The sequence below is a fragment of the Leucoraja erinacea genome, chromosome 20 (assembly GCF_028641065.1).
Source record: "Leucoraja erinacea ecotype New England chromosome 20, Leri_hhj_1, whole genome shotgun sequence".
Lineage (NCBI taxonomy): Eukaryota > Metazoa > Chordata > Chondrichthyes > Rajiformes > Rajidae > Leucoraja > Leucoraja erinaceus.
The window spans coordinates 34,811,971-34,835,545 of NC_073396.1; the positions used below are offsets into that span (position 1 = coordinate 34,811,971).

General features: G+C 43.4%; 1 protein-coding gene across 1 annotated transcript in view; it reads right to left on the reverse strand.

Moving 5' to 3' along the window:
• snx29 (sorting nexin 29) overlaps window positions 1–23,575 on the reverse strand; it is a 695,647-nt gene that overhangs the window by 104,353 nt on the left and 567,719 nt on the right. Inside the window, exon 19 of the mRNA XM_055651849.1 lies at window positions 9,027–9,167. Coding sequence (XP_055507824.1) covers window positions 9,027–9,167 — 141 coding nt within the window. The remainder of the gene's footprint in view (window positions 1–9,026; window positions 9,168–23,575) is intronic.

Below are 23,575 nucleotides of genomic sequence, written 5' to 3' on the forward strand. Positions count from 1 at the left end.
AGGTAAATAACAATGAGGGGAGGTTAATAACCGTGATGTACTGGGCAATTTCCACCACTTTCTGCACCCACTATGTTCTTAGGTGTTTGAATTGCGAAACCAGGCCGTGATACAACCAGTCGGTATGCTCTCCACCTTGCAGCTGTACAAGTTTGATAGAGTATTCGGCAATATGCCGATGAGCTTCATTTGTGATTGATGAGGTTTATTTGTGATTGCTTCAATGTGCTGGGCTCAGGGCAGATCATCAGAGATGTGTGTGTTGACTCTCTCCACTGCCGTCTTGCTGATGAAGACAGCCTCATGGCTTTCTCTGAAGTCCTTGGTCTTTCTGACATTGAGAGTAAGTTTGTTGTTCTGGCACCTCTCAAGCAGATGAACAACCTCTCTCCGGCACTCATTCAGCGTTATCCATTGTTGATCCAACATTGATTGTATTGCTGTTGAATTCAAAGTTGGGTTTGGAACTATCTTCCTTCACAGTTATGGGTATAGTTGAATAGAGGCAGAGGACTGAACACACAGCACCAGATGCGCCGTAGAAAGCATTTTGTCGGGATGCATCACATCTTGGTTTCGGAACAGCTCCATCCAAGACCAGAAGAAAATCCAGCGAATTGTGGACGCAGCCCAGACCATCACACAAACCAACCTCCCTTCCAATGACTCCATTTATACCTCAAGCTGCCTCGGCAAGGCCAGCAGCATAATCAAGGATGAGTCACACCCTGGCCACTCCCTCTTCTCCCCTCTCCCATTGGGCAAAAGGTGTAGAAGTGTGAAACACACACCTCCAGATTCAGGGACAGTTTCTACCCAACTGTTATCAAGCAACTGAACCATCCAACCACAACCAGAGAGCAGTCACCTCATTGGTGACCCTCGGGTTATTATTGATCGGACTTTATTGGCTTTATCTTGCATGTATCTGTACACTGTGAATGGCTTGCTTGTAATCATGTATTGTCTTTCCGCTGACTGGTTAGCGCATGGCAAAAGCTTTTCACTGTACCTTGGAGCACATGACAATAAACTAAACCGATACTAAACCCACCCACCCTCTTCTTCCCTAATATAGCCGCCTCATTCTACCTCCCCCTCCTAGACCACACCTGGACTTACACCTATTTCCCCCCTCCCTCCTGCTTCCCTCTAACTTCACAATCACAACTCTTCACTTCTTTTCACTTGCACTTTTTGTATTTTCATCTCTGGCCTTTGTCCAACCATCTGCCTATCCAAAACTGTCCTCACCTGTATCAACCTGTTACCTGCCAGGCTTTGCCCTGCGAGGAGGGCCATCTGAGAGTGAACCGTCCTGGAATAAGGAGGGGACTGTCGAGAGTGAGGGGACTGTCAGAGAGTGGGGGGACTGTCGAGAGCGAGGAGGGCTATCAGGGAGACGAAGGAGGCCATTGGAGAGTAAGAAGGACCATCGACAACAAAGGGGGTCCCGGCAGGGGGAGTGGGAGGGGGTGCACCAAGAACGAATGGGAACAATGGGGGGGGGAGGGGTTTGGGGTTAGTCACCGTGAATGAAGGGGGACCCAGTGAGCAGGCCGCCAAGAACGGTGGGACCCGGCGGGATGGGGAGTGGGGGGGGGGGACGGGACCTATTGCCACGTGAATAGATAGGAATGTTCGGTGAACTTTTGTGTCTTAGTCAGTGCCAAAACGTGGCGCCACTTCTGTTCTGCCTGGGTAAGGTCTGCTACATGATTTTACCAGGTTGTATGTCAAACAAAGCATTTCACTGTACTGAGGTACATGTGACAATAAAGTATCATTGAATCCTGGTCTCTTCTAGCTTTCCTTCAGATACTCAGTCTGACGAGGAGTCCCAACCTGAAACTTCCAACCTCTTCATTTTCTTCAGAAATGCTGCCTGCTCCTCCGAGTTACTCCAGCACTTTAGTTTAGTTTTGAGATGGTTAGGTTAGTTTGGATGTATCGTGCGGAAACAGATCCTTTGGGCCAAGAAGTCCACGCCGACCAGCAATTCCTGCACATTAACACTGTCCAACACAACAGGGCCAATACACAATTATACCAAGCCAATTAACCTACTATCCTGCATGTTTTAGGAACGTGGGAGGAAACCAGATCTCAGAGAAAACCCACGCAGGTCACAGGGAGAAGGTACAAACTCTGTACAGACTGCACCCGTAGACAGGAACTAATCTGGGACTCTGGCGCTGTAAGGCAGCAAGTCCACCGGTGTGCCACCGTGCCATCTCTGCTCCGGTCAAATGACTTATTCCAATTGTCTTACTTCTTCACCTTCTCTTTACCACGCACACTTAGGGCCTGTCCCACTAACCCGTCATTTACGCGTCGTGATACGCACGTGATGCGCGCATGGTGCACTTTACGCGCGCATGGTGCGCGATGACATAGGCAGTGACGCGTCGCCGCGCGTGGAGTCCTAGGATTTTGCGATGTACAAAATCTTCGCATGCCATCTGCGTAACGCACAAATGACAGCCAAGTGGGACAGGCCCTTTAGTCATCCCACGCTACACTGCTATGCAATTAAGTACACATTATTAACTGCGAAGATGGTGTATAGCTGTTTCATCTGATGTTTAGCTTAATTGTACCAAGAAAACTATACAGAAAGCATTGTGGGGGCGAATTTAAACAACATCACAAACTCTTCAGAAGATACACGAGTTGATTTATCAAAGATATTGCCTTGTGAAAACAACATTATCCACTTTGTTGCTGTCCACCTGCATTAGTTACCAGAGGAATAATTTCTTAGCTGTGTATCAGCAATGCGTTAATTTGTTCTTTTTCAGCTCATTTTCGGTTTGCACATAAGATTTTCCATCAATTTAGATTGTTACCATAGAAATATTGTTTATTTCTCCAAATACATTGGAGAAATTACAACATAGTCACTCCAGTAGCATCTAGTAAACATCAATGCATGTTACTGATGCGAAATATTGTGACAACATTGACCCCAATCTCTTTCAGACTCAATTCCCTTCCTTTGCTTTTTAAATTGGCAATAAGTTATTTTAAACGGCAATAATAATGGTCGCTATAATTTTTTTTCAATTGACCCGAGAAGAAGTTAGTTTCATGCATAATGATCACCTACAATTAGATGCAGTATAGTCAACCTTATATAATTCTCCACGTACACCTGGGGAGTTGTGCTTTAAGAGGGAGAAATGTTCCATAGATTCACTAAGACACCATTCTGACATAGTGGTAACCATAGAATTGCATTTTCAGTTGTTGTTCAGAGCTCTCCCATCACAATCCCTGTGTATAATCTGTTCCACAAGAAACAAAGACCCACCAGAGTGGTACATAATAACCACAGAATGGCCCTGGGAATCCATATTAACAAGGTGAGACAACTGGGTATCTGGAGTCATGCATAGCCCAAGGAATCTATCAGAATCAGAATCAATTTATTTGTCATTTGGACCCCTGGGGGTCCAAACGAAATGCCGTTTCTGCAGCCATACATAACACACAAATAGACCCCAGACACAACATAATTACATTTAACATAAACATCCATCACATAACTGTGATGGAGGCCAAATAAACGTATCTCTCCACTGCACTCTCCCCCCCCCCGATGTCAGAGTCAAAGTCAAAGCCCCCGGCTGGCGATGGCGATTGTCCCGCGGCCATTGAAGCCACGCAAGGAAGCACCATTTACCGGGTCTTGGTGCTAAAGCCCCCGGTGTGCGCTCGCAGAGTCCGCGGCCATTCCAAGCCGCGCGGGGCAGCGATTTAGCTCTTCGACCCCGCAACTCGGGCGGGAGAAGTCGTTCGCAGAAGCCCCGAAAACGGCTAGGGAGCCGCGGGGCTCGGCGCCGTCGTCCACAACCTGCAGCGCAGCCTCCGACTCTCCGGGCAGCAGCAGCAGCAAAAACCAGCAGCTGGCAGAAGCACACCAGCAGCGGCGCTCCTGCACCGCTCCGGACCCGGCCATCTACGGTGAGGTGAGGGAAATAGGTGGAGGCCGTCCTCGTTCGGCCTCAACGACGACTGAGACCCTGAGAAAAGGTCGGGTCTCTTGCAGGGAGAGATTCAAAAAAGTTTTCCCACCCCACCCCCCCCCCCCCCCCACCACACACCCCAACATAAAATAACAAACTACATAAAAATCACAGACTGAATAAAAACGCGGACAGGCTGCAGAGGCCGCTGTGGCCAGGAGCCGCGCCGCCTACCACTAGGGCCAATTACCACTGCCCACTCATCTCCAATGAATCCACTACCCTTGATGATGTTGGAAAAATCTAATAACAGCAAGGAAGCACCATTTACCATTGTTGTGGGCTAATAAATTCATTATCAAACGGTTCATTTATCTTGTTCAAGAAGGAACTGCAGATGCTGGAAAATCGAAGGTACACAAAAATGCTGGAGAAACTCAGCGGGTGCAGCAGCATCTACAGAGCGAGGGAAATAGGTAACGTTTCGGGCTGAAAGCCTTCTTCAGGTTCATTTATCTTCATCACTGACTAAGTCAGGTCCGGAGTTGCCTAACTGAGTCTAAGTGAGAAGTGAAAAAAAACACGGGGGAACCGACTTGATCCCACTCTTGTCAATCTATTGACGGCAAATGGATTAAACTGCAACAGAATTGATTGGAGCAACAGTCCTTCAAAAGAAAAATCCCAGTTGACACTGGGGACACCACCATGGATTTATATTACACCACCATCATGGTAAGTGGCATAGATTCAGAACAGGACTGGTGATTCATGTTGCGTTCCAGATCACTGCCACTTGCAGATTTGGATTCTACCATGTAGCTTCCGATATTATTACATCAAATCAAAGAATCAATTCTTTTTTTAATACAATTTTTTGTTCAGAGTAGCATGTTACTATAATCTAGGCATTTATGGATTATTTGTAAATTGAAGATATCATTATTACGTGAAATCACTTTACAACAAAAAGATTGAGTACGGAAGTACAGAAAAACAGTGGTACATTGGTGCAGCTACAGGAACTCAGGCCACCAAACTATTTCAAAATGAAGGACAAAGCTATGATGTCGAGGGGTTATGGGGAGAAGGCAGGAGAATGGGGTTGAGAGGGAGAGATTGGTCAGCCAAGATTGAATGGGGAAATAGACGATGGGGCCGAATGGCCTAATTCTGCTCCTGGAAGTGATGGAACTTAATATGAACCAAAAAATAATTATTTAAGTTTAATTTTGAAATACAATGACATGAAGATTCAGGGTTTTAAAATATTATCAAAATAAGAGATTATTGTGCAGGAAGGAACTCTGCAGCCTGTGATTGAGGCGAGTCTGTTGCTCACCTGAAGAATGCACAATTCATCTACATTAAGTAAGTATCCACGCGTGGCCAAGAGAAAGGGTAAATAAATCCACAAGAAACAAAATGGGAAACTGGTGATATGGTAATTGAGATAAAATGGATCATATTACCTAGAGACAGAGGTTCAAAGATTATAGAACTGAACTCAGAAGAGTTTGTTTCGGCTCCTCAAGAAAAAGTTGTGGAATTTTATAATACAAATTTGAATGCAAAATCACCAGGTGTGAAGAAAAGCAGTACAACTAATTATTCAGTCAAGCTCTGAATAGTCTTACGGTGTTTAGTTCCATTTATAAGACGGGAAACAGATAGATAAGAAAAGGTCTATGTATTGCAGAATTGTAATTTCAAGGGGCGTAAATATTTTGGCTCAAGAATGGCAGTGAAGGAGAAGTCACAGAGGACACCAAGTGACAGAGGACACCAATCTGCTGGAGTAACTCAGCAGGTCTGGCATCATCTCTGGAGAACATGGAAAGATGATGTTTCAGGTCGAGACCCTTCTTTGTCTGCATGTGAGGTGGAAAGCTGGGAAAGGGGAGAGACAATACAGAGTGTGGCCGGTAGACGCAGTCAAGGATTTGTTTTGGACAGGAAAGGAAAGTAGCAGGGCGTGGGGCGCAGAGGGTGGGGTGGGGATGGAGGGTAGAAGTAGGCGGGAGTCCTGGTGAGGCCCAGTGAAGAGAAGGGGGATGGAAGGGATGGGGGGTGGGGGGGGAGGAGGAGAAAGAAGGGGGGGGGATACTTAAAAATTGGAGAAATCAACCGTTGGGTTGTAAGCTACCCAAGCGGAATCTGAGGTGCTGTTCCTCCAGTTTACGTGTGGCCTCATTCTAGCAATGGAGGAGGCACAAGACAGCAAGGTCAGCATGGGAATGGAAAAGAGAGTTAAAATGGTTCGCAATCGCGAGATCCAGTAGGCCTTGGCGGACCGAGTGCAAGTGTTCAGCGAAATGGTCACCGAATCTACGCTTGATCTCGCCGATGTACAGGAAGCTACACCGGGAACGCTGGATGCAGTAGATGAAGTTTGAGGAGGTGCACACGAACATCTGTCTCACCTGTAAAGACTTATGGGGTCCCTAGATGGAGGCGAGCGAGGAGGTATGGGGACGGGTGTTACATCTCTTGCAGTTGCATGGGATAGTACCTGGGGAGGGAGTGGGGAGGGTGGGAAGGGGTGAGTGAACCAAGGAGTTGCAGAGGGAACGGTCTCTATGGAAGACGAAAAAGGGTGGTGACGGGAAGATGTGTCTAGTGGTGAGATCACATTGAGGGTGATGGAAGTGTCAGAGAATGATATGCTGGATGCAGAGGCTGGTGGTGTGCAGGTGAGGTCCTGGGGAATATCCTTGTTCCATTTGGAGGGAGGGGGGGAGCAAAAGCAGAACTTTGGGACACATGGAAGACATGGGTGAGCAAACCATCGATGACGGAGTGAGGAAAATCATGTTGGCTGACAATAAAGGACATCTTGGATGGAAAGTCTCACCTTGGGAGCAGATGTGGCAGAAACAGAGGAATTTAGAGTCAGGAATAGCATCTTTGCAAGAAGCAGGGCGGGAGGAAGTACAGTCTAGATAACTGTGGATGTCGGTACATTTATAGTAGACATCGTTCGATAGTCTGTCGCTTGTGATGAAGACAGAGAGATCAAGAATGAGGAGAGATGTGTCAGTGATAGTTCATGTGAATTTGAGGATGGTGGAAGATATTAGTGAAGTTAGTGAAATCCATGAGTTCTGCAGGAGGTGTAGGAGGCAGTTGTCGATGTAGTGGAGAAAGCATTGGGGACAGGCCCAGTGTACGTCTAAAACAAGGACTGTTCGATGTAACCAACAAAAAGATAGGCATAGCTGGAGCCCATGGCTACACCTTTAACTTGGAGGAAGTGAGGGGAGTCTAAAGAGAAGTTGTTGAGGGTGAGGCCAAGTTCTGCCAGGCAGAGGGGGCTGTTCGTAGAAGGAAATTGATTGGGTCTCTATTGGTGGAAGAAACAGAGGACCTTGAGACCTTCCTGGTGGGGGATGGAGGTGTAAAGGGACTGCATGCACACAGTGATGATGAAGCAATGGGGGCCTAGAAAGTAAGAGTTATTAAAGAGATGAAGGGCATGCTTTATGTCCTATCTGGTGTGGGAGTATACTTGTCAGCGCTGTGTGTCTGCTCTGTGGGGCAAATGTGTTGAGCAACACCATGCGAGTCAAACAAACTGATTCTAAACTTCTCCCGAAGTTAGACACAAAGTGCTGGAGTAACTCAGCGGGTCAAGCAGCATCTCTGGAGAAAAAGGATGGCTGACGTTTTGGATCGGAACCCTTCTTTAGACTGAAAGTTGAATAGAGTGAACTGGAGGTCAGAAGAGGTCAGAGTAGTAGGAATCACAGAGGGGAGCAGTGAGGGAGGGTCTCACAGAACTCCCGGCGGAGCGAGGAGAACGTTTTCAAGTTGAGTTCACTGAGGAGAGTGATCTGAAGAATAGCAACAAATATGCTGAAGACATGCATGATAAAACAACAAAGGCAGCGCTCTGGGTATAAAGCTAAGCAGTCTTACAATTAATGGATCGATCACCGATTTGCAGTCCTGCTCCAGTAGTAAATGAAGTGGAGTTTCCCAAATCATCCCAATCCTCATATATGGCAGTGGCCAGTACTTGGATGTCAAAGATAAGCCTGAAGCCAAAGCAGTCATTGATGCGGCTATTCACTGGGAACTCTGTGGCGAACGATTCATTTTTAGATTATCTAAAGCTTTTCCACTATTTATAATTTGAGAATATGAATACTCTTCACTTGGCTGGATGAGTGCAGATTAAAGAACACTCACCAAGCTTACTTCACCAAGGACAAAGTAGAGTACTTCATTGGTACCCAGTCATAGGAATATATTCCTGCAGCTGCTGAGAAATGTTTCTAGTAAAGAGATTACAGCAATTTGTCAAGGTTTTTTTCAAACATCATAATCCCAAAACGTGAGGCATCTGCTACTAGGCAGGATAAAGGGCCTGTCCCACTTGGGTGTCATTTGCGTGACATCATTTACGCGTCACGACGCACGACCCGCGCGCATCAAGGTGTGCACATGGTGCATGGTGACGTAGGCAATGACACATGGTCGCGCGCGGCACCCCAGGGTTTTGTCATGTACACCATCTGCGTGACGCGTAAATGACGCCCATGTGGGACGGACCCTTAAGGGCAGTGGGTGGATAGAATGCATACCATCTCTGGGTGTCAATATTGGAATTAGCAACCATTTCCAGTGCAGTTGTTCCTCTACCACATAGACTACAACCCGTTCAAGGCAGCAATTCACTCTCACTACCTCCAGTACATTTAGGGATAGGAAATTAATACAAGGTCTGCCGGAAACATAAGTTTCTGGTGAAAATATAAATTAATGTTTGAAAGTGCAAGTCTTCAAGAAAGTAATTTCTTTCAGAAATTAAAGATTAACATAATTCAACAAAATATTTTACAACAAGCAATTATCTTTCTATTTCTGCTTGATCAGTTACTCTTATTTCCATATAAGTTTGAAGTCAATATGCAGTTTAAGATACTTTGGAAAAGTTAAAATGAAAACAGGTACAATATATAACGAATGAATACACCAATGATAGTTTAGAGATTAGAACATTTACGATTTACCAAGGGCAAAAATGTGCACATTTCTACAAAATCTTTAAAGTACCTTGTTTCCAATAGCTTTTTTAGGTGGGAAATGAAAAGTGTTCACTGTCAGGAATTTGGTCCGTAGTCTATTGTGCAATGCTCTGAATTCAGTGTATCTCCTATACACATTCCATTCATCATCTTTGATCCGAATGTAAACCTGCCATGACAAAAAAAAACAAATGGTGAATGGTCATGTTGGTGCTTTAGAGAGATAACATTCTGTTACTCAATTACATGCTTAGTAAAAGTATGAAGCTGCTGTCTTCAATCTTAAGGAAGCTGTGCACATGGGAGCCAGATGATTTATCACTTTACAATGCTTCCAGCAAGCTGTTATCAAGAACAGTCTGTACTCTGTAATGATCTACACTCTATATATTGTACAAACGCTACAATGATGTACAGTCATACTCAAGATAATGAAAATCAACTACCAATGTAGGAAGTTGAAAGGTACTACATTATCTTCTCTCAACACAAAACGGTAACAATCAAATGGAAAAGAAAGGTCTGTTAAATGTATAACACCTTTAAGTTAGCAATTGTTGTTTGTTTCACCAAATGGCATTTCATTTCAAAATGATAGCATTCAGTTTCCTGCAATAAAACATGCCACTTAACAGTAATGTGTTCAATTTAACAGCATGAAATTAAAGATGAGAGATAACAAAGCTCTGAAGTAGAATTCCACAAGGCTTTATCCAGAAATACACTGTGATAAGGTATTGGCGTTGCAGGCTGGACATGCAGTGGAGATATTTGGACACGGGTTTCCCGAAATGTTGCTGAGTTTGTGACTTGTTTCATGAATAGATGTCCTGCCTTGAAGTCAGTCTGACAGGCTTGGTTGCCAGATGGGTAGGGAAGGCTGTAGAATTGAATGAAGCTCAGAGGCCGATAGACTTGGTGGTTAGTATGAGCAGAGTCTCAGCATAGAGAAGGGCAGGGGCCAACAAGCAGAGTGTGCTGTATGCTGTCAAATTAGATTGTGAGGATGTCAGAAATCAGCTTTTCTTGGCCCAAATCCATTTGATAATCCTGTTCTAGCCCTTTGTTTTCTATGTACCTGCATTGTTTCCCAAAGGCCCGACAACACGGGCACAGAATTAAAAATAGAAACCATGTATTCAAGAGAGTTATATATACAGTGCCCCCATAATGTTTAGGACAAAGACCCGTCATTTATTTATTTGCTTCTGTACTTCACAATTTGAGATTTGCAATAGAAAAAAACACCAGGGGCTAAAGTGCACATTGTCAGATTTTAATAAAGGGCATTTTTATACATTTTGGTTTCACCATGTAGAAATTACAGCAGTGTTTATCCATAGTCCCGCCATTTCAGGGCACCATAATGTTTGGGACACGGCAATGTCACGTAATTGAAAGTAGTCAAAATAATATTTTGTTGCATATATTATGCATGCAATGACTACTTGAAGTCTTCATGGATATCACTAGTTTCTGGGTGTCTTCTCTGGTGATGCTATGCCAGGCCTGTATTGCAGCCATCTTCAGCTTATGCGTGTTTTGGGGGCTAGCCCCCTTCAGTTTTAAGATTCAGATTCAGATTCAGATTCAATTTTAATTGTCATTGTCATTACAGTACAGAGACAACGAAATGCATTTAGCATCTCCCTTGAAGAGCGACATAGCAAACGATTTGAATAAAAAAAAATAATAAGTGTCTTGAGTAATAAAAAGTAATAAGAGTCTTAACATATAAAAGTCATGCTCAATTGGGTTCAGATCGGGTGATTGACTTGGCCACTCAAGAATTGATCATTTTTAGCTTTGAAAAACTCCTTTGTTGTTTTAGCAGTATGTTTGAGATCATTGGCTTGCTGTAGAATGAACCGCCTACCAAGTTTTGAGGCATTTGTTTGAACTTGAGCAGATAGGATGTGTCTATACCCTTCAGAATTCATTATGCTACTACCATCAGCAGTGTATCATCGAAGATAAGTGAGCCAGTACCTTCAGCAGCCATACATGCCCAGGCCACAACACCCCCACCACCGTGTTTCACAGATGAGGGGGTATGCTTTGGACTTTGGGCAATTCCTTCTCTCCTCCATAATTTGCTCTTGCCATTACTCTGATATAAGTTAATCTTCATCTCATCTGTCCATAAGACCTTTTTCCAGAACTGTGGTTGCTCTTTTAAGTACTTCTTGGCAAACTGTAACCCAGCCATCCTATTTTTGCGGCTAACCAGTGGTTTGCATCTTGCAGTGTAGCCTCTGTATTTCTGTTCGTGAAGTCTGCAGACAGTGGTCATTGACAAATCCACACCTGACTCCTGAAGAGTGTTTCTGATCTGTCGGACAGGTGTTTGCAAATTTTTCCTTATTATAGAGAGAATTCTTCTGTCATCAGCTGTGGAGGTCTTCCTTGGCCTGCCAGACCCTTTGCGATTAGTAAGCTCACCAGTGTTCTCTTTCTTCTTAATGATCTTACAAACAGTTGATTTTGGTAAGCCTAAGGTTTGGCCGATGTCTCTAACAGTTTTATTCTTGTTTCTCAGTCTCATAATGGCTTCTTTGCTTTTCATTGGCACAACTTTGGTCCTCATGTTGATAAACAGCAATAAAAGTTTCCAAAGGTGATGGAAAGACCGGAGGAAAGACTAGGTGCTGAGAGCTCTCTTATACCTGCATTATGGAGGCAATTAAACACACCTGAGCAATTACAAACGCCCGTGAAGCCATGTGTCCCAAACATTATGGTGCCCTGAAATGGGGGGACTATGTATAAACACAGCTGTAATTTCTACATGGTGAAACCAAAATGTATAAAAATGGCCTTTAATAAATCTGACAATGTGCACTTTAGCCACATGTGATTTTTTTCTATTACAAATCTCAAATTGTGGAGTACAGAGGCAAATAAATAAATGACGGGTCTTTGTCCCAAACATGACGGGAGGACACTGTAGCTGTTAGAATCAAGGCATATGGGGAGAAAGCAGGAACGGGGTACTGATTTTAGATGATCAGCCATGATCACATTGAATGGAGGTGCTGGCTCGAAGGGCCGAATAGCCTTTCTATGTTAGAAGGAAGGTAAGCAACCTCCCTAAAATATGTTAAATACCTGACCTGTCTCGAGTACATGTTCGTCACCTGTCACTTGTTTTGTTTCCGTTGCAGTTGAAGATGAGGAGGATTTTGAAATAGCTTGGATTCCGCTTAATTTAAACTTGCTACTCAAACCAAACCCATTTATTTTGGAGGTAAAATGACCTTCATGAAATTTATTTGAGCTGGGAAATGTTTACATTGCAAATTGTCAATGAATGTGGCCTGCTACACCGAGTATTCCTCTATTTAAACAAACATTCAATTTTTTTTTCTACATACCATTAATTCTTTGGGGTGCATAGCCTCAATTGCCATATCAAATATTGTACGAGGAGACAGAGAGGCAGAGTCCAGCAACTAATAATAATACCTGTGTAATAGCTAGTCACCAAACTCCCATGTGTTTCCATAATGTATTATCAAGTTCAAGTTACTTTTATTATCAAATGCACCAATTGGTACAGTGGGATTTGAATTACCATACAGCCGTACAAATAAAAAGAACACAATACTCGATAGAATTTAACATGGATATCCCCCCACAGCGGAATCAACGTTTCCCACTGTGAGGGAAGGCAATAAAGTTCAGTCACTTCCTCATTGTTCACCCGTGGTCGGGGCCTTTGAGCCGTCCGCAATCGCCTACGGACAGCCCGATGTACAGGCCCGCTCGCCGTGATGATTGGAACTCCAGCGTCAGAACGGAAGAACACACTCAGAGGCTTGGAGTTCCGAATCGGCCGCTTCCTACCGGAGACCGAGGCTTCCGAAGTCCACAGGCCGAGCTGGGCAGAGATCCAACACTAGCGACCCTCGGCAAAAGATCCCAGGATTCCGCAATGTTAAAGTCAGCGCTGCCCCGCGGTTAGAAGCTCCGCAAAGCAGAGCTCCACTGTGTTCAAGTCAGCAGGCCCAACACTCAGGAGCTCCAACACAGGCGATCCCCGGTAAGGCATCGTCCCGCTCCGCGATGGAATTCAGTGCTGCGCCCCTGCTGAATCTCTGGCAGGTCTCCGGCTGGATAGGCCGCGCCAATCCTGTTGGTAGGCCGCGAGGGGGGGGGGGGGCAAAGATGTGACTCGGAGAAAGACGCATCTCCGCCAAGGTCAGTGACTGGAAACGGTTTCCCCCTATTCCCTCCCATTAAAAAGACCAAGTAAACTTTAAAACAAACTTTTTGACATTGTTTTTGACAGTGTTATTTTTGCTACAACTGATCAGGATCAAAGCTAGCCCAATCCAGCCCTTTGTCACTTCAGACTAGGACTGGAGAGAAGGCAGGATAATGGGATTAGAAGAGAGCAGCCTTGATTGAATGGCAGAGTAGACGATGGGACGAATGGCCTAACTCTATTCCTATTCTTTATGATCTTATGACTTTATTCCTTACAAAGTAAGAGACTGAGGGGTAATCTTATAAAGGTGTATAACAATTATGATGAAAACACATAGAGTGACTGCACAGTTGGTTATCCAGAGCAGGGGAGTAAAGAACAAGAGGGCATAGATTTAAGGTGTGAGAGGGAAGATTTAATAGGAAGCCGAGAGGCTACTTTTTCACTTAGAGACTGATGAGTATGTGGAACGAGCTGCCAGAGGAGTTAGTTGAGGCAGGTATGAAAACAGATTTTAAAATCACTTGAATAGCTACATGAATAGGAACGATTAAGAGGGATATAGTCTAAAAGCAGGCAAATGGGATTAGTTTGAACGGGACAATTTGGTTGGCATGCATGGGTTGGGCCTGAGGAGCCTGTTTCTGTGCTGTATGACTCTCTATCTACACTGGTACCACCTGTCTGCATTTGCCCATATCCCTCGAAACCTATCGAACGTCTTAAATGTTGCAATAGTCCCTGCTACAACGACTTCCTCTGGCAGCTCGTTCCATACACTGACCACCCTTTGTGTGAAAAAGTTACCCCTCAGATTTCTATTATAATTTTCCCCCCTTCACCTTAAATCTACATCCTCTGGTTCTCGATTCCCCACGTCTGGGCACGGGACTCTGTGTGTGTGTCTACCTGATCTATTCCTCATGATTTTATACAACTCTATAAGATCAGTTAAAATACCAATGTCAAAGTTCATTTGAGGATTTGTCATTTGGTTGATGCTATCTTGTCATCTTTTAGCGTTAAAGAAGCTAAAACAAGATTGTTTTTAACAAGTTTGTTTCTGCATCTACAGTTTCCCTGCAATGCTGACATTTTAATGTTTTTCGCAGTCTCTGGTGCAATTTCAAAGTGTTATAAATTAGAATCAGACTGCATTTTCTCCCTGCCTTTTCCTCAGGATCGTCATACGAACAACATATCAGCAGAAAATGTCCTATTTTAAATATTACTGGGTCTCACATTTATTTCCGTTTAAATAATAATCTACACTGAGCTGTTTATTACAGTTCCGATGAAAAGTCATGTCAGGTGCAATCTGAAGAAGGGTCTCGACCCAAAACGTCACCCATTCCTTCTCTCCAGAGATGCTGCCTGTCCCGCTGAGTTACACCAGCTTTTTGTGTCCAAAAGGTTTAAACTGGCATCTGCAGTTCCTTCTTACACAGAAATATTAACCTTGTTTTTCTCTCCACAGATATTATATAACCACCATCTACTATTTTCATTAGGAGTGCGGTATTTCATCACCATATCTCAATTGCTGATGAAGAATTTTTTTTTTTTTTTTTTTTAATTGCCCTTTTAGCCTTTTTTTATTTCATTCAAATCAATTTTGCCTGCTTGTTCTATGTCTCTGAATTCTGTATCTAATTTCCTTCTTATTCTTTATACTATTAATTTCACGATCCTTCAATCCAACTGGTTATAATGGTACACAGTTGCTCCCAGGTGCACTGTTTTCATCCCAGTAATCTGCTTCTAATTTTGGTAATTTGCTGTACAAAATGCCTCAATTCTAAATGCTGAAGGCCAAATCTCACTAAAAGAAAGTAAAGCTAAACACCCTGCCACGTCAAATTATTGATCATTATCTCTGCTGTCTATTTACTTCCTACCAATGGCTTGTTTTCTTAACCTTTTACCAGCTCTTAGCCCACATATTATCGAATTTCCTTTTTACTCTCTCTAAGACTTCCTCGCCTTTTTCCCAACGTTGCTAGATGTGCTTCAAACCTACTTATATCATCTCTCCCACAAACCCAAGGGCCCAGAAATTCTGTCATGTTGTGCAACACTGATATTTGTTGAGACACGGAAATGTATCCAAAACCTGATCATGCATGCATGGTCTTGAAGTTTCTGAACCATGTTCCTGGTCCCCAGTGTACATGACCCTCATGCACATGACAGAATAGCAGCAGAAGTAGGTCTTGTGGCCTGTAACTTTGGCACGGTCAAAATGTATTTTCTATCCGCATATACTTTTGAGAAGGTAGTGAAAGTATTCTCACAACCCTGTTATAAAGAATAGACAATAGGTGCAGGAGTGGGCCATTCGGCCCTTCGAGCCAGCACCGCCATTCAATGTGATCATGGCTGATAGAATAGAATGCTTTTTATTGTCATTCAAACAGATAATGATCATCCCCAATCAGTACCTCGTTCCTGCCTTCTCTCCATATCCCCTGACTCCGCTATCTTTAAGAGCCCTATCTAACTTTCTCTTGAAAGTATCCAGAGAACCGGCCTCCACCGCCCTCTGAGGCAGAGAATTCCACAGAATCACCACTCTCTGTGAGAAAAAGTGTATCCTCGTCTCCGTTCTAAATGGCTTACTCCATATTTTTAAAAAGTGGCCCCTGGTTCTGGACTCCCCCAACATCGGGAACATGTTTCCTGCCTCTAGCTTGTCCAAACCCTTAATAATCTTATATGTTTCAATAAGATATCCTCTCATCCTTCTAAACTCTAGAGTATACAAGCCCAGCCACTCCATTCCCTCAGTATATGACAGTCCCACCATCCTGGGAATTAACCTTGTAAGCCTATGTTGCACTCCCTCACCAGCAAGAATGTCCTTCCTCAAATTAGGGGACCAAACCTGTACACAATACTCCAGGTGTGGTCTCACCAGGGCCCTTTACAACCGCAGAAGGACGTCTTTGCTCCTATACTCAACTCCTCTTGGCATAAAGGCCAACATGCCATTCACTTCTTCACTGTTATGTAGGAGTTTGCTATTGCAGCAATGAAGGACTGGTGGTATTATTCCAAGTCAGTGCAGTGCGTCACTTAAGATACGGAATTGCACAGAATGATGAACCCATGCACCTACTGCTCTGCTCTCCGACACAGAGAAATTTAAAGATTTAAAAGGTCTTGTTGAAGAATGCATGTTCCTTAAACTTGCAGCATCCTCAGGATATAAGAAGGAATAACCGGGATGGGACAAATCTTTGATGATGTGGCTGCTTTAATGAGACAGCAAGGTGTAGATGGAGTCATTGGGAGGGGGGAATCTAATCTGTGTGATGGACTGGGCTTACATCCACAACTTCTTCCAATTTCTTGCGGTCTTGGGCAGAGCTGTTTCCAAGCCAAGCTGTAATGCAACCCGACAATATTCTCTCAATGGTGCGTCTGTAGAAGTTTGAGTCACTGGAGACATTGCCGAATTTTGTCAGTCTTCTGAGGAAGTAGAAGCGCTGGTGTGCCTTCAATGTGGTTGGTTCATGACCGATAGTTGGTAATATTAATATAAAGGAACATGGAAGGAAGCAGAGGGTGGAAGGTTGCTTCTCGAACTGGAGGCCTGTGACTAGTGGTGTGCCTCAGGGTTCGTGCTCGTTTGGCATCCATCAACGACAACTGAGACCATAACGAGAAAAGGTCATTTTATTTAATGGTGTCTCCAGACACTCAAGGAGAGATTCAAAAGTTCCCCCCCCCCTCCCACCCCACCCCAGCACCCCGCCACACACACACCCCAACATAAAAAACAAAAAGCTACATAAAAAGCATAGCACAACGAGTTAAGATTGATATAAAATAAACGCAGGACAGACTGCAAGTTTGCCGCTGCTGACCAGTGAGTGTCGCGCCGCCCAAAGACCAGAGTCGCGCGCACTCCCTCAATACCAAGAATGTCCTTCCTCAAATTAGGGGACCAAACCTGCACACAATACTCCAGGTGTGGTCTCACCAGGGCCCTTTACAACTGCAGAAGACGTATTTGCTCCTAAACTCAACTCCTCTTGGTATAAAGGCCAACATGGCATCCACTTCTTCACTGTTATGTAGGAGTTTACTATTGCAGCAATGAAGGACTGGTGGTATTATTCCAAGTCAATGCAGTGCATCACTTAAGATACGGAATTGCACAGAATGATGAACCCATGCACCTACTGCTCTGCTCTCCGACACAGAGAAACTTAAAGATTTAAAAGGTCTTGTTGAAGATGTTCCTTAAACTTGCTGCATCCTCAGGATATAAGAAGAAAAACCGGGAAAAGGCAAATCTTTGATGAATGCCATGCTGCTTTAATGAGAAAGCAGCATCCTCAGGATATAGAAGGAGTCATTGGGATGGGACAAATCTTTGATGATGTGATGCTTTAAGGAGACAGCAATCCACAACTTCTTGGAGTCTTTGGTCTTGGGGGGCTGTTTCCAAACCAAGGACTGGGCTCTACACCCACAATATTTGCAATGAAATGTAGCAGAGCTGTTTCCAATGGGACAAGTTGTTTGGCACAATATTCTCTCAATGGTGTGTCTGTAGAAGTTTGTGTCACTGGACACATTGCCGAATTTTGTCAGTCTTCTCGAACTGGAGGCCTGTGACTAGTGGTGTGCCTCAGGGTTCGGTGCTGGGCCCGTTACTGTTTGGCATCTACATCAATGATTTGGATGAGAACATAATAATAATAATACATTTTATTTAATGGTGCCTTTCAAGACACTCAAGGTCACCTTACATCACATAATATCAGTAATAAACATACAATAAGCAACAAAGCACCAGTAATAAAAAAATCACCAATAAAACATATAATAAGCAACAAAGCATAGCACAACGAGTTAAGATTGATATAAAATAAGATGCAGTTGTTGCAGGGCAAGATTAGCAAGTTTGCTGATGATACAAAAGTGAGTGGTTTTGCAGATAGTGAGGATGGTTGTGAAATATTGCAGCAGGATCTGGATCTATTGGCCAGGTGGGCAGAGGAATGGTTGATGGAATTTAATACAGAGAATTGTGAGGTGTTGCATTTTGGGACATCGAACAAGGGCAGGACCTCTTGGGTAGGCCCCTGGGTAGTGTTGTAGAGCAGAGGGATCTAGGAGTACAGGTGCATGGTTGCTTGAAGTTCGAGTCGCAGGTAGACAAGGTGGTCAAAAAGGCTTTTGGCACTTTGGCCTTCATCAGTCAGAGTATTGAGTATAGAAGTTGCGAGGTCATGTTGCAGTTGTATAATACGTTGGTGAGACCGCATTTAGAATATTGTGTTCAGTTCTGGGCATAGGAAAAATATTGTCAAGCTTGAAAGGGTTCAGAAAAGATTTATGAGGATGTTGCCAGGACTAGAGGGTGTGAGCTATAGGGAGAGGTTGAGTAGGCTGGGTCTCTATTCCATGGTGTGCAGGAGGATGAGGGGTGATCTTATAGAGGTATACAAAATCATGAGAGGAATAGATTGGGTAGATGCACAGAGTCTCTTGGCCAGAGTAGGGGAATCGAGGACCAGAGGACATAGGTTCAAGGTGAAGGGGAAAAGATTTAATAGGAACCCAAGCGGTATCCTTTTCACACAAAGGGTGGTGTATGGAACAAGCTGCCAGAGGAGGTAGTTGTGGCTGGGACTATCCCATCTGTTAAGAAATAGTTAACAGGTACATGGATAGAACAGGTTTGGAGAGATATGGTCCAAGCGCAGAGAAGTGGGACTAGTGTAGCTGGGACATTGTTGGCCGGTGTGGGCAAGTTGGGCCAAAGGGCCTGTTTCCACACTGTATCACTCTATGACCAAGGAACTTAAAGTTCTCAACCATTTCCATTTCAGCATCAATGATGCTGATTGGGGCATGTACTCCAACATGCCTCCTGAAGTCAATAATGAACTCCTTCATCTTGAGGACATAGAGAGAGAAGTTGTGTATGAAAGAACTGCAGATGCTGGTTTAAACCGACGGTAGAAACAAACTGCTGGAGTAACTCAGCTGGTTCGGGTCGAGCCCCTTCTTTAGACTGATGTCAGGGGAGGGGGCGAGACAAACATGGAATGTAGGCGGAGACAGTAAGACTAGGGGGAGAACTGGGAAGGGGATGGAGAAAGAAAGCAAGGGCTATCTGCAGTTAAGAAAGCAAGAGCTATCTCCATCCCCTCCCCCTCCCCAGTTCTCCCACTAGTCTTACTGTCTCCGCCTACATTCTATCTTTGTCCCGCCCCCTCCCTGACATCAGTCTGAAGAAGGGTCTCGACTCTCCAGAGATGCTGCCTGTCCCGCTGAGTTACTCCAGCATTTTGTGTCTACCTTTGAGAGAGAAGTTGTTGCTTGGCACCATGTTAGTAAGTTCCCTCTCCCCATCCTGTACTCCGTCTCGTCATCCCTCGTGATCCGCCCCAACATTTATTGATAGAGTTAGAGCTGAATGTGGCCGCACTGTCGTGAGTGTGTGGGGGATATAATAGGGGACTGGGAATACATCCTTGTGGGGCAGCGATGTTGAGAATTATTGTGGAGGACGTGTTATGACCTACCCTCACTGATTGTGGTCTGTGGGTTAGAAAGTGGGGAGGTGCTGATTCCTTGGTCCATGAGTTTGGAGATGAGTTTGGATGGGATTATGGTGTTGAAGGCAGAATTACAGTCGGTAAATAGGAATCTAATGTAGGTGTCATATAACCATATAATAACAATTACAGCATGGAAACAGGCCATCTCGGCCCTACAAGTCCGTGCTGAACAATCGGTGCCGTCCGTATCATTGTTGTCTAGATGTTCCAGTGATATGTTTAAGGCCAGAGAGTTGGCCTCTGCTATGCACCTGTTGTGAACAAACACCATCACCAATCTCTCATTCCTAATACAGAGCAACTTTTCATTTTCAAAGTTTTGAAAGTGTAATAGCATTTATACTGCAGCAATACAATGCCCCTGTTTCCCTTTGCTCCTTATTCATAACATGTTGGGAATTTCTAGCACTCCATCTTGGGATAGAGTCCTTGCTTTATACCTGATGAGTTGATGACACTGATGAATCTGAGCAGAATATTTATTCTTACAAATTCAACCAGAAATAAGTGGACTACTCTCACAATAAGGCAACAATTCACTATATTTTGAAGCCAGAAGCATTACATAATGTACTGCACAAATAGATTATTATACTGCAAAACCAAACCGCTGTCATTTTGAGGGCACCGTTTATAATCTTAAAGGCAAATAAATTCAGAGTGCGATTTCACAAAATTACAGTATATCACTGATTGTCAGGTGATATTAATTTCAAGCTTGAAGTAAATAATATGACTAATTTTTTACATTTATAACTAGTTTGCCATTCAAAGTGTGAAAACTTGTGAAGATTTAAAACCAACACTGATGATGCTTTGTCAACAAATAAGAAAATATTACTGTGTGATGCAAGGGAAAAAGTGTTATCAGGATCACTGATCAATGGTCAATTTATATTGCAAAGCATTTTAATGTAATAATTGAACTTCAATAATTTTGTTCAAATTTATTGCAAATTATAAATTGGTAGCTTTGATTTCTTAGCATCTACCTATTTTCCTATCTCTACTTTCCTAACACAGGAAGATAACATTAAATGTGTTTGAGACTGCAGTGGGTGGGGTCATTTAATAGCACTGGTGACAAGGATAAGCAAATTTGTTCATTGAAATACTTGGCAAAGTAGTCGTGGGAGTTGGCAGAATTGACCAGACACAAACTGCTGGAGTAACAGCGGGACAGGCAGCATCTCTAGGTAGAAGGAATGGGTGACATTTCGGAACGAGACTCTTCTTCAGACTGGGAGAGGGAAACGAGAGATATGAAAGGGAAAGGTGTGAAAACGAGAGATCAAAGGGGATGTAGTTCAAGTAGAATAGATCATTATTAGCTCGGGGAAGGTGACAACGAGGCATACAATGTAAAATTTCATCAGGAGGACAGAATTGACGAGTGTTTGTGTGCTTTTGGGGAGCAGAGGGGGATTTTGATGTCTTGATCTTCCGTGTTTGTAAAACAGAAGCTAAGACTGAGTCAAAGATTTAAATAGCTGGAAAAGCAGATAAGCATTCATTGGATGGATGAATCCTGGGAATAATCAGATTGCAAGCGAGTGTGAGAAAGTAGCAAGAATAGTGTCTTGGGGATCTGGTATGAACAAGTTGTAAATGTGGGGTATGGAAGTACTAGATAGTGCATTATAATCCATGATGGGGCTTTCTAGATGTGGAGATACAATATACCTCTATTGGGGCAGTTTATGTAATAGAAATTTGCCCTTATAAAGTGACAAATCACCATAACAAATTGGATATACAGGATAAAAATTCACTCTAATAGTATGAATGTGAACCCCCCCCTACACACACACACACAAAATGTACTCAGCGAACTTGTCCTGTCATTTTACATGGGGGAGACACACTTAAAGGATTTGTATACGAGATTGATAAGGCAATCTCTCTTATTAATATTTATTAAAGTAAATTATACTTTATTCAAGCAATGTAATATCCATTGCTAGTTAATTTAAAAAAATCCTATCTTCTGCCTACAATGCAATCAGAGTTCCCTTGTTTATAGACCATGTATCCACAGGGGTATTAATGTTGAGAGAAAGATTTCCCGTGGGAATACCTCCTCATTTATAATGTGGGATTCAATGGGAAAAAGGGTTTACATCAAGGAAAATCACAATGCGGATGGTGTTCTTTGAAAGCAACCTCTGTTACTCGGGGGTTCAGCATATTGGGAACAGAGCACAAGCAAGAGAGACTCATGATTCGGGAGCACGATGGAAATGTAGAAGGAGTTCAGAGGGGCAGCAAATCTTGACAGAGATATTTTCAGATTTAACCGTACTAGAGAAGTAAGGAACTTATGGGTATGGGGCTTGACATTATTGGAAGTTGAAAATCCAGGACCAACTTTGGGATTAGCTTGGGACAGAATTGACACTCTCTCCTCTATTCATTTACAAACTTTTAAAGCCAATTTCTTTGCAACGTGCTATGAACTGACAAGGCTGTTAATAATCATTTTTATCGATTGACAAAATATTAAATTATTAACAAATGTGTGTTGAATAATATTTAACGGGATGAGCGGGTAGGTGGAGGGAGAACAATGAACAATAGGGGGAGGGGCACTGCTGGGGGGGATAAAAGGGGAAGCCGGCGTGCTTTGTAACCTTATCAGCGCCGTAGGTGGCTGCTATTTGTATACATTGTGTACGCAGCAAAGAATCTCACTGTGCCTGGTCACATGTGACAATAAAGTATTCCTATTCCTAAATAACGAAGAAACACATTTTAATTCATTACATTTCTGGAAGGCCGAAATTCACATTCTTGGTTAAGGGCCTGTCCCACATTCACGCCCCAATTCACAACCTCTGCCGAGTTTGCCCTTGACATACTCGCAGTATGGTCGTCACGAGGTCGTAGGAGGTTGTAGGTAGGTCGTAGGTAGGTCGTGATGCTAGTCGTAGGTACTCATGACATCAAGTAGGTCGGGGCGTTTTCCTAGCCTGATGAAAAATGTCCACGAGTAAAAAAGGTTGTGAATTAGATCGTGAAAGTGGGACAGGCCCTTGAAACGTTGCAGAAGATTTAAATCTCTTGCTGCAGGGAAAAGTCTGACCTTCAGAGCAGGAATGATTTTGACATGAAGTCGCAAAAGACAGAGGGGGTTCAGGCAGGTGAGAAGTTTCAGGTGGGTGTTAATCTTGAAAACAATGTTTCCACAGTAGGACGACAGCTGGGGGACCCAGCATGGGAAAGTTAAACTAATTAGAGGCAAACGTCGGTGGTTCAATGGTACGTTATACTCAAGTGTACCGAAGTACAGTGACAGTTTTGTTTTGCTTACAGTTCAGTGGCAATCCTAAATTAATTAAAATGTAATGTAAAAATGGGAACTTTTGGCAGGAATAAAAATCCTGATAGACATTTATAATGAAATAGGAGAGGGAGAAAGTTTTGAAACTACGAAATGAAATGTGTAGCATACGTTTTCACAGATTCATAGTTGTACACAAATGGGTCCATGGGCCCACCGTGTCCGTGCCAACGCTTTTGCCCATCTGTACTGTATTTGCCTGCATGAGGACCGTAATCCCATCTGTTCGCATTAAGACCATATTTGCATTTGCTTACATCATTACCATAATCCATTTGGCTGCATTCGGACCATAATTCCATCTGCCTGTATTAGGACCATTATCATATTTGCTCACATTTAGACAATGCTTTGATACAATTGATACAATTGCCAAGAAAAATTAAAAGTAATGGAAATATGGGGATATTGTAATTTGCGGAAAGGCTAAAATTATAATTTAAATA